The 12,297-nt window shown below is 35.1% G+C and overlaps 2 protein-coding genes across 4 annotated transcripts in view; one reads left to right on the forward strand and one right to left on the reverse strand.

The window, feature by feature from the left end:
* Positions 1–12,297, forward strand: part of LOC6038075 — a 554,342-nt gene that overhangs the window by 275,920 nt on the left and 266,125 nt on the right. For all 3 annotated transcript variants that reach the window (XM_038257659.1, XM_038257658.1, XM_038257657.1), the window contains one exon: positions 4,033–4,151. In XM_038257659.1, the coding sequence (XP_038113587.1) occupies positions 4,033–4,151 (119 nt within the window). The remainder of the gene's footprint in view (positions 1–4,032; positions 4,152–12,297) is intronic.
* The window catches only part of LOC6038074, a 69,693-nt gene continuing 67,153 nt past the window's right edge, over positions 9,758–12,297 (reverse strand). Inside the window, 1 exon segment of the mRNA XM_038257663.1 lies at positions 9,758–10,251. Within this exon segment, the coding sequence (XP_038113591.1) occupies positions 9,775–10,251 (477 nt within the window). The 3' untranslated portion in view covers positions 9,758–9,774.

Raw genomic sequence — 12,297 nt, forward strand, 5'->3', positions numbered from 1 at the left:
CAAAGTTTCATTGAAATCGGAGAAGGTCGAGAAAGAAGTACCTAAAAAATTCCTGTTTTGGACAGTAAATGCTCGACTGGAGTTTCAAAAAGAACTTCGGTTCTTTTTTGTGAGCCATGGTTCTTTCGTTCTTTTTAGTGAACCGGCTCTTTTAGCGCCTCGTTTTTTCCACCTCTGGCTAAAATGGAATGAAATGGATTTTCGTTTTTTTTTTAATGTGTTTTATTTGTCGACGAAAATGGCCACCCTAACGGTCAAACAAAAAATACGGTTAGAATAATTTCAACCAAAGAACCCCCATAATAATGGTGAGCCCTATCGGAGAACTTTTTTTTTTCGAATCGTCCGGTTTTCGTGGAGAATTGTTGTATTTTTAATATTTATATATTAATTTTTGTGTCATCATAAATTTTATTTTTTTTTATCTTTGTCAATATGGTCATGTCTTAAAATTACCGCTTTTATTAGTTCTATACAGTTTCGTCACACTTGACAATGTTTTTTTTTTTTTTTCAAATGTATCAGATGATTGCTTCTAAAAAATTAAACATGGGTTGAACTTGTTTTAATGTTCCGTCATCAGTGGTGACATAAGGCTTGAGGTTGAGTTAGGGTCATAAAAAATCTAAATTTTTTATGACCCAATCTAACCCCGAAATTTTATTTCTATTTATTTAATTAAAATCGAACTTTGAAGGGGTCTAAAGGCCTGACTAAAGTTAGCGATTTTGTATAACATTTGTTCAAGATTAATTAAAACTTGCTTTCTAATAAATTATGTGACCTTTAAAATATTATTTTTTGAACGTTTCCGATTTTTTCTAAGGCTTGTTATACTTTTAAGATTTTTTTTTTCGACTCACATTTTCTGTTAAATCAATGGAACTTATAATGTTTAATTTATCTGCTAATATTTCAAAATATTTATGAGGTTTTTAATATGTTTTTCGGTTTCAAGGTTATTTAAAAAAATACTTTCGTTGAAATTTCCGTGAAACATGATGTTTTAAAATTAAGGTTCCCGTGAAATTTGCATTTTTTAAACGTGAAAAATCACTAAGCCCAAATAAAATATGACCCAAAAAGTTCGTTTTGTGTCATTAGTTCACCCAAACAAGTCTTTATAGAATATCCTTATATCAATTCTATCTAATTATAAATTATTATTTTTTTGATAATTTGTATCTTTTGAATGTTTTTTTTTCTAAGATTTGATCATGGACAGAAAGATGAACAAAGATTGGGCTACATTTAAACGTTTTGAATTTTTTTTTTTTTCATTGATCGGAATTTAACAAAAAAAAGTTTGAAAGTGCAACGTTTCAGCATCCGTTTCAGTGCTGAAAAGTTGAAAAAAGCAAAAAAGAGCGAACCACTAAAATAGCCAGTTCATTAAATAGAGCTCACAAAAAGAACCGCAGTTCTTTTTTAAACTCCGTTTTTGAAAGAATCGTTCCAATATGGAATAATTTTTAAACTTTTTATAAATAAAATTGATTGAACTTTTAACTAATTAAAGTGTTAAATTTGTTTTTGAGGATTGAAAATACAATTTCAAATACTTCAATGCTAATAGAAAATAATACCAGCCTTGTCCCTTGGTGTACTTTTTCATGTACTTTAAGATAAAAAACGGCAGGTTAAAGGGGGGCTATTTCCCAATATTTTCAGAGCTGAATCGTCATATTTCATTGGGGTGTTTATTAAAACTTTCTCATCAATATATATTGAAAGACTCTCAATAGCAACATCATTTGAAAACCACATCGTAGATTTCATGCTAGTATTTTCAGTTTCCCTTCTTCTTTTTTAATTTCAAAGGTCAATCATTTTCTTAACAAAATGGAGAAACTTTTCATTTTACTGACCTTACATGAAAGTATTACCCGAATACAAATTTAAATCCTCTTGCCCATCAGCGTTTATAGACCTTATCGATCAAATCAGAATAAAAAAAACATAATATTTTCACTTCCGTCAGTGGGGGTGACATTGGGTCTGGGGTGTGAGATTGGGTAAAAATGATTTTTAACGGATTTTACCATTTCTCAGGTTATTCTCAATGAAACTGAATTCTGTAAAAGGGGTTGTTTAGGGGACTTAAGATGGCTTCGCTGAAAAAATCTCGTTCCTAGAACAAATCCTGTTATTTTGGCAGATGTCAAAAGTTGGGGTGCGATTTTGGCCAAAAATGACCCCTCGAAAAATCATTTTTCCAATATTTTTGTTGGAATCGCTCGAAAACTAACTAAATGTTGGAAAATCTCCACTTCAAACATTGTAGCGTATCAGTACGAATCCCTAGAGCAAGAAACGCTGTTGGATGACTTGGTTTTACCATATCGTTGAGCATCATTTTAGTTTCATTTGACCCAATATCACCTCTTCTAAGGGGTGAGATTGGGTCAATTTTCAAACTATTGGCATTTAAGGTAGTGTTTATCAAAATCCACCATATTTTGGGAAAATTTTAGTAAACTATCTAAGAACAAATCTACGTTGAAAGATTTTCGATGTTATTCAAATTGTTTTTGTTATTAAGAAATTTCGAGAGGTGTATCGTTTTTTGACCCATAGTCACCCCCACTGACGGTAAGTAAAATATCGGAATTAGTTCAATTTTGGCGAAAATAAACGCAATTTTAAAGATGGAAGCAATCTTTTTAAAAGTTTGGATGCCATTCAATTATTATAACGTTTAGGTTTGAGTATAAATGTTGACAAAAAGACCGCCAAGACCTATGGTTTTCAAGGGCATCTTCTCGTTTTGAGTTATTTAGTTAAGATAACTCCAATGCTAAATAGCTTTAAAAATCATACCATTCTTAAAAAATATCCTTTGAATCAATATTATAAAAAAGAGTGAAAGAGCCATTCAAAAAAGTGGCTATTTTTAATGAGCGGTTTTGCCCACCTGTAACAGGAAAAGTAAGTAGTTTCACGACATAATTGCAAAAATGACTTTCATTACACAAAAATAAAACATAACCGTTAAAAATATTAGTTTTCATTAAGACTCGATTAAGAGCCTCGAAGCCGCTACATTTCATTGCATAACCCAAATTTCAAAGTTGTTACCACACTTCCGCTCTTCAAAGCGTTGTTCTCCACCTTCAACGCGGCTTCAAGCAGGAAAAGTAAACTTTTCGCGGAAAATGGCATTCCCCGCAGTGTTCAAAATCAGTCAAAACTCACTAGCACACACACACTAACCCATTTTCCCCCGGTTGTAGGCCACGGAATCGCAAAATTGGTTTCATTTCTCGTGGCCTCGCGCGGAAGGGGAGAAAAAGCTCTCTCCAGTTTTCCCCCCTTAACATTTCGCTTCAGTGGTTAATTCTATGCTAATCTACTTCCTTCCTTCCTGTCCCCTCCTCCCAAACCTCCTTGCTCGCAAAATGCCAAATGAGTTTTACGTCCCTGAAAATGGGTTTTGATGTCGGTGAGGGAGTTTCTCCCAAATGGGAGCCGCCGGAATCCGCAAAAAGGGTGTCTTATCAGATCATTAACTATGCGGAATTTTTGGCTTAGTCGGAACAATTTACGAGCGACTAGTTTCGTAACGGATTTTGATTGCAGCTTTTTTTTGTATCCGCTCAATCCTTGGTGGGAAACTGCAAACTAGGCGAATATTTTTTCATCTGGAACGTCAGTTTTTGCCTTGAAATTGAATTCTGAGTGGTAGCTGAATGTAGCTACGAATAGATAAGAGCATTTTAATCCTTATTAGAGTAGGTGCCAATTTTAGCTGGCACTGAAATTGCAGTTTAGTTTTGTTGTCCTTAATTAGGGTCCCTGAGAAATTATTACAGTTTGAGCAGTTTTATTACTAATTGCGGGAATGGGATAGATGATTTTTCAGCCATTTCAATGGTTTTAATTTTGCTGAAAAATCTCTCCCAATTAAAGTTTCATCGTCGAGCTTTTAAAAGCTCCCTGTTGTAGCAACTAAATTTAAGCATAATGTTCTCATGTTTTATGTTACCTCTCTTTGTAATGGTCTAAATCTTCCTCCCATTTTCCCCCCAACAGCACGTGGCCGGGCAAAGTACGTGGTGACGGCGCGCCTCGCAAACTCGTCGTACTTCGAAACCAACGAAAACGGTGAACGGCAGCTCACGGAAAACACCATCACGCTGCTGGAAAAACATGTGAGTTATTTCAATTTTTAACAGATTCAAAATTTGAAAATAATTATTAAATATCCACATTTATTGTGAACCATAACATTCTCCAACTTATTTCCGTGCTTCAAAAATCTCCCATTTTATGAATACTAAGTATGTGAGCACAACTTACCCATATGTAAGGGGCAGGGAAAATTGTGTAAATTTTTCCAGATGAAACTGGGAGCAGTGAAGTGGGGTTTTGTAGTGATTATGCTACCACATCCGACCGAGCAGAGCATGAGCAGTAGCAGCAGCAGAGTTAGATAAACTGGGGCAAAATATGAGCTGACTCTCGAAACTAGATGCTAATTAACGATAGGATATTATCGTTTGTGGGTGTTGTTGGTTGGGGTTATTTTTCAGTGGAAAGGGGGAAATTTACCAATTTACATACTGAAATTTTCGTGAACCGGTGCGGGGGTGCTTGTGGGGTGCGTTCAGATGTGCCGTTTCGTTGTAAAGTAATACACACTTGATTATCACACATTTTTGTTTAATGTTCGATGGGTTTACCTAATTAGATTGTAAGAAATGTTTAGTGAGTTATAGGACGTGATATAATAAGGCCGTTGCAAATATTTTTTAAGTTTATGTCCCTCGGCTCTGACCAAAGTCAAAAAAATAAAAACATTTGGATGAAAAAAGTGTTTTAAAATGCACAGGCGTACAGTTGCTTTCCTGTTTTGAAAATAGTTATTTTTCGTATTGACGGATTTTTTTCCGCAAATAAAAACTTTTCGTGGGACTGTACATTGGTATTTCATGAAAATTTAAAATGATTTCAAAGGAGTTCAAACATGCTGAATATGATTATAAACGCGGGAAAATGCATTTTAGCTGGTTTTCAGTTGATTAAACTTAAATTTTAAGTTTTTTGAATTTTTTTTTTGCCCCCTTATTATTCAGGCCAACTTTGAAGGGGGGGGGGCGACATAAATTTTGAAAAATATTTGCAATGAAATAAAAAAAAAAACCCCTAGTCATCGTCAGATTTAGTGATTTTTTTCCGAAAACGAGTTTAGGAACTTTGGTTTCAATTGGAAAGTGACAACTTTTTTCATGCCGGCATCAGGGGTGATACTGTGTCTTGGGAGGGGGGGATGGGTCATACAATTATGAAGAAATTTGTAATACCCAATCTTACCCCCCCCCACCCACCCAGACCTAATGTCTCCCCTGACGACTCATTTTATCAAAAGCATCAGGGCAAACCCTCAAATCGAATCGTGACCGGTAAAGTAAAGTTTCATAGATATAAGTTAACACGATTATTAGATTGGATCTGACAGCGCAAATGTTAAATCCAAATATAGCAAAGATTTTTCGGTGCCTTTTGAGACTCGAAACAACCCCTTAAGATTTGAGAGCGATTGGTTGCATTAACACTTTGCGAATTCAATTTTAAGTTTGTATACAAAAAATGGAAAACCTCCTTTTTTGTGCTTAGGTTTTTTGTATTTTTTCATATCGAATTGAATTTTCAAACCATCACAAAAACGTAAATATTGAGCAATTTCTCTAAAACTTTCCAAAAGAAATTATGGAGCTACCTTTCTCCTGTCAGCAGCACAACACGCGAAGTGAGGACAAGTGTGTCCCAAAAAAAGCGATGTGGCGGATACTTTCGGGCTCACCCAGATTTCTATAGTTTTTTGCCACAAGAACAATGTTTTCACAAAACAAAAAATACACTAAAAATCTTTCAGAACGCTCGATTTACCACGCGAACACTTTTTTGGAAATTCAACCCCCGGTCTCCACGGAGAGATCGGTCAGGGCAAATCTAAGAAAATCTTGGTTAATTTAACTAAAATTATGGGTAAATTTTTTACACAGCTTTTTTCCAACAATCGATTGTTGATTTTTTTACCCCGAAATTGCTGACCACCAGTAACTAAAAGTATCTGAAAAAAAAGTTGGAATTGCCATTTTTGTTGGTTGAATGGCCGAAAAAAATACTAGTAGTCGACTGCTAGAATGTTTTTTTAGAGAAAAATAACAAAAAAAAAATGTTTTCAGCTGATGTGGGATATTCTGTAAAATACAGGCTTAACCATATTTTCCCACTATTTTTCAGCAATTTTTGTGGTATCAACCGAAATATTTTTGCATTCAGCAAATTATTAAGGGTTTATAACAAAACATTGTCTTCACACTTCCATCATTGCCATGATTTTTCGTTCAAAGATATAAATTTTGAGTCGCTATCAATATTTTGTCAAAATTCCTTCTACAAGTTGTTTAGAATAGTGCCCTACACATGCTGATTCCTTTTGGTAATGATTGTCCCTTTCCTTGCTAAGTTATTCAAATCGTCATTAATCAATGATTGCCAACTAGGTCGTCAATGATTGTACCACAAAATTACATAAAATTTGAAACACATTTGATTTAGACCAAAAAATCTTTCACTGTCTTCAAGAAGGCAACAACTGGCACATGCTGATTCATTTTGGTGACGAAATTCGTTAAACTGAATTCAATACAGAGAATTTTAGAGTGATGATCAATTTTCTTCGAAAATGATCAACGGCTTCACCTTAATTAAACATAATCAATGTAAGTATCGATATTCATTTTCTTTAAATATGTAACGATACAGGCTGGGCTGAATTTCTAGCTATATTTTCAACTAATGACTTACTTGAATACGCAAAAATATTCGTAATCAATAATCAGCTGTTGTCAGCTATTTTTTTTATTGAGTTTGCAGCAAATTTTGTAATACTGCCTCGTAAACAAATGCTGGGTGTTTTTATATTCGCATTTATTCTGGCTTAAATTTTAACTGCTTATACTTTTTTTCATGAAGTAATTTATTTACTGGTAAAAAGTATAAGAACAAAAGTTTTCTTTTCAAACTGTTGTTATAAAAAAAAATAAGTTTGATTATTGTTTTAAATGATTACCCTGCATAAATCTACAAAAATAATTTTAAAAAAATTAAAAATGTTGTTGAAGATACTAAAGAAAATGTTTAATTTAACATGAATTCCTGAAAAATAGAAACAGAGAATAATTTTCACCAAGTTTTAAGCTTTTATTTTTATTATTTTGTATAAAATTAAGAGTTGTATTCACTTACCATCATTGTGAATTAATCCAATAAGTCATCATCTATAACGGTCTCAGATTTAGTTATTTTTCTGTTGGTTGGACACAGAATTTACACTAAGCGCACATTTTTGCTGCATATCGACATATGCAATTTATTAGTCACTTAATAAGAGTTTCATATTCGACTGTAAACCGAAAAAATGAACGTAAGTAAATGTTGCATACATTAAAATGATGAATGAAGAAAATCAATAATTTTACTTACCTAGCTTATATTTATTAAACTACTTTTGGCAACACAAATTCATTGCTTTTAATTTAATCCTAAATCATCGTACTCCGATTCCTGAAAAAAAATTTGAGTTTTACTTACCAGTTTATTAAACAGTCATATTGCAAGAAAGTTTTCAAGATAATAATTATCTTCTTTTATATATTCTTTTATATACTCAAACAGAAAAAAGAAAAAAAGTATTTTAAATTTACTTTTTTTGTCCAAAGTTATGGTTAAAACAATTTTTAATGAAAAAAAATCATTTTTATGTATAGAAATGCTGATTTTGTCAAAGTGTACACACTGCTCATGTTTCTGAGGACCCCAAAGTTTACGCTTCCCCTCGTGTTGAGCCTTTGCAGTCATTATTCTCAATTTTTTTTTTTGATTATCATTGTGATTCAAACAACTGATTTTAAATAGATTGCTTTGAGGCTATTGAAAAAAAATGTCTTCAGACTCTTAAGTTAAGAGGCGTGGATTCTGTGCAAAATACAAACATTTTCCTTCCAAAAATGTGCTGATATGGTCATTAGGGTGTAATATGGTTGTATGGAAAAAAATAAATTTGTCCAAATTTAGTGGGCACAGCGCTTTTTCAGTTCCTTTTGGGGTCCTAAACAACTCCCCAAAGTTTGGGACCGATTGGTTTAGTCCTCACTTTGCGCAAAGCGATTCTTTTTTCCATATAAATTTGTATGGAGAAAACCATTTTTTGGATTTTTATATTTATCAAATCCACGTTTCATGCTATATCAAAACCGGACTCATATTAGGATACTCTGGAATGTGCTCTACAACTTTGCCCAAGACAGTATGGTGCTAACTTGCTCCTGAAAGAAGATATAGCGTCTTCAAAACTGGTCTAAAACGTGTTTTTTGCTCGAAAATTATTTTATAAGTTTAAAAGCCACCTTCAAAGCCCACGATTTTTTTTCGTTCAAAATTTTTGTGACAATAGCCCATAAGTTTGTCTTTGACCACATTTCAATTGCATGCATGGGCTTACAGATATAAGCTAATTACATTGCTCATAACTGAAAACATAATATTTTTTCAGTATAGTATCGTCGCCATCGTGCTAACTTGTCGTACGTGCATTTCGGGCCGATTTGAGTTAAGAACGCCATTTTGTGCAGCTCACAATGCCTCACCTTTTGACCTTCACAGATCCCCAAAATTCGATTCCAATCCTGAGATATTCAACAAAAACCGAAAAAACTCCGTGCATTTTTGTCACTTTACATATGAAAGTAGTTTCAATCTTGTCGTGCTATCTTGTCACTCCATGAAAATTGATGTAAGTGCGACAAAAGGCCAAAGGGATTTCAGGCCAGGAAAGTCAGGATGCGTTTGTCGCACGTACAAGCTAGACTACCGTAAACATTTGTAATTATAACTCGGGACTCCAGAAACCAACTTCAACCAAACTTTGGGACAATGCATAGAATGGTGAGCCAAACAAAACGTGTTTGTTATTGTTTACATTGCGTGCTCTCGTTTTTGAATATTCAAGGTCAAACATTAAAACGCGTTTTTCTCGGAACGTCAAAATGGCGGGTGCGACAAGATAGCACGACGACGTCGGTATAGTAACCTGGATAGTAAATAAGCTTATATCTGTAAACCCATTTACATTTAATTTTTGACGTTTTTGTGGTTTTGTTTTTTTTGCTAATTGATTTTTTAAAGCACTTTTGAGGTCCTTCACCTTCACCTGCTTGAAAATTGAGTTTTGAAAACATAACAAAATAACTTTTAAAAATTTCTGCAATTTATTCAATGAACCCCCATTTTGAATTTGATTCAAAAAAAAATTAAGAAATTGACCTTTTCATTTTACTCAAATTTTTTTTCCTAAAAATCTTATAACATTTGATAGAATTGGCCAAATTGGATGCTTCCGTTTGGAATAGATCCAAAATTGTCTTTATTTCACCTGTCATAAAATATGCTCTTATTTAACCGGAGATATTCAGGAGTCTGTTTGGGTACCTCGGCCCTTTTTTGTGGGTTTTTGGTCAAAATAAAAAAAAAACTTCACCACAGAACTATGCCGGGAATTTACAACCAACAATAATTGAAATAGTTACGTCCTTCAAGTTTTGAATTATTTCCAGCATTGTTCTGTGAAGAAAAATTAAACAAACATTTCAGAATGAAATTGTGTATGTTTATTCAGAATAATATTTATAATTCCATCTTCTAATCATAAAAATTATGAAGTTAGCCGACAATATTCATTTTGAAATCCAAAAAATAAACAATAAAACTTCACAAAATATTCTGCGTCAGATTGCTCCTCTCCTCATCGTTCCGCCCATCACCGGTCCCGAGCGACTGACTGAACCGGTGAGGTGCATTCGCAATCGAACTCAGCACTCGACGCACGTTGCTGTTGGGGTCACTCCAGGAGTTAGTCCTGTGACCACCCCCGCCACTTCCACCCGACTCCCTAATTGTCGGCATAGTTCCACTCTGTCCTCCTCCTCCCTCCTTCCGCTTCAGCGATCCCGGCAGCCGGAACGACCGCGAAAGTGGCCGCAGCCGTTGCATCTTGGACGTTCCGGACGCACCGCCGGAAGACGAGCCGGAACTCTGCGCCTCGATCAGCGACGTCACGAGCTTTTCCAGCAGCTTCAGGTCGGCGGTGTTCTTCGAGTTGCGGATGGACGAGGCCGTGGGTTGGCCGGAGCCGGAACTGGACGCTCCAACACCGGCGCCGGTGATTCCGAACAGACGCTCGGCAATCTGTTGAGGGGTGAGAGAGAGATAGACATAGAGTGATGAAGTTTTAATTAATTCGTGGAAGTTGAGAGCAAGAGTCCGGTTCAGAGATTTGAGGGCACACAAAATGGTGACAAGATTTGTCAATTAATGAAAACCGGGTCACCGGGCAGAAGACTTCCGAGATGAGTTGGAAACGTTGGCAGTGACTTGGAAACTTTTAATTGCATTGGAGTGTAGCGAGAAACTTTTGATTCAAAGCTGTTGAAAGTGCTACTGGGAAGTCTAAATTTGATTCTGTTTCTGAAAATTTCAAGCTGTTCTAATTTTGAACCAAACCAAGTTAGCAGGTTAGAATTTGTTATGGTAGCTGTGCTGTTCTTTATCTATCAGCAAATTAATCAGCCCCAATGTGGCTTTGGCCTGTCTGCTAAGAAGCACCACCATTTTTTGCGGCCATCACGACGGATGAGTGCATTTCGTGGCCATTTGTCTGGCCTCCGGGGCAAAAAAGAAATCGTCTGCCAACTAGTACAAATAATGCACAATAGTCCTCCACCAGAGGACCGAGGCCCGAGAACTGCAGCACAAAATGCATAATGTGGTGCATTTATCTGCTTTGTACTGGTGCCAACAGTGGCAGCGTCGTCGTTGTCGTTGTCGTCCCGAAGAAAACGCGCGTTAATATTAAATTTAAGATGTCACTCACTATCAGCCTTTATGGTTATGTTGGCTGGTGATGGCTTGCCGGCCTGGAAAAGCGCTCGTTGGTGAAACGAGCTTTTGAAAAATAACGGACTTTTTTCTCCGGAGAGTCGGGGGTAAACCCTCGATTGTTCGGTTTCAGAACATATTTCGATGCCTCTGTGCTCTCTTGTACTAAGCTTGCTGGTTTTCCTATCTAGTTAGCATAAAAGAGCACATCACTTTGTTGAAACTCGTTTACTTTCTACACTTAGTATACAGTTTTTCCTACATTATTTTCAAACTTGGAGCGAACGTTCATCTACTGATAGCTAACTGAAATCCCAAGTTTGGTGCTGATTGGACCATCCCTGTATTTTTGGCACCGCCCTCTTTTTGACGATTTTCTGAAAAACTTTTTTTTTTTCAAATCATAACTTTGCAACTATTTAAGCAGAAGACTTTCTACAGGTTGCATTTTCTAGAAAATAGTCCAAGTAATTTGATAAAAATGAAATCTTTACCCTTAAGTGCCCCCTTATATTATATTTAAACGTTTAAAGTATTAAAATTCAGTTTTGACCGATTCCTTATATTTTCATTTTTTTTATTTTACCACCATCTTGTTCCCCGGACAACTTTACATAAAAATCAATTTAAACCTCAAACTAAAATGAGCTATTGGCGAGATACAGCGATTTTACTGAAAAAGTTGGATTTTTCGCAGCACTCGCAAGTACATGGTGTACTTTTCAACAAAAAGGGATGAATCCCGCATAGTTCGGTTTTTATATGTGAGAAACCTTTTTCGGATTTGAATTCATAGGACAGAGTGCTGCGCAAAATGAAACTTTTTTCAGATACATTGCTGTATCTCGCCAACAGTTCATTTTAGTTTGTGGTTAACATTGATTATTATGTAAATTTTTCCGAAGAACACGATGGTGATAGAAAAATATAGGAAATTAGTCAAAACTGAATTTTAATACTTAAAACGTTAAATGATAATATTAGGGGGCACTTCATTTTTATAAAATTACATGGGCTATTTTTTATAAAATGCAACCTGTAGAAAGTCTTTTGCACAAATAGTTGCAAAGTTATGATTAAAAGAAAATAGAGCGTCCAATTTCCCGTCCCGGGAAAAAAATTCCCGGGAATTCCCGGGATTTCCCGAAAAATAATATTTTCCGTTTCCCGGGATTTTTTTTAAATTCCCGGGAATTCCCGAAATTCAAGCGGAGGTATACATTTTCCTTACTTTTTGGTCCTAATTTTTTTTTTAATTTGCAAAAAATATTAATGAGAGAACCTAATTTATAACTTAAGAAAAACGGGGTATCAGTGATAGGATTTCATTCTGTTTTTATATATTTTTTCCAACTG

This window comes from Culex quinquefasciatus, chromosome 2, assembly GCF_015732765.1.
Source record: "Culex quinquefasciatus strain JHB chromosome 2, VPISU_Cqui_1.0_pri_paternal, whole genome shotgun sequence".
In the NCBI taxonomy this organism is placed as follows: Eukaryota; Metazoa; Arthropoda; class Insecta; order Diptera; family Culicidae; genus Culex; species Culex quinquefasciatus.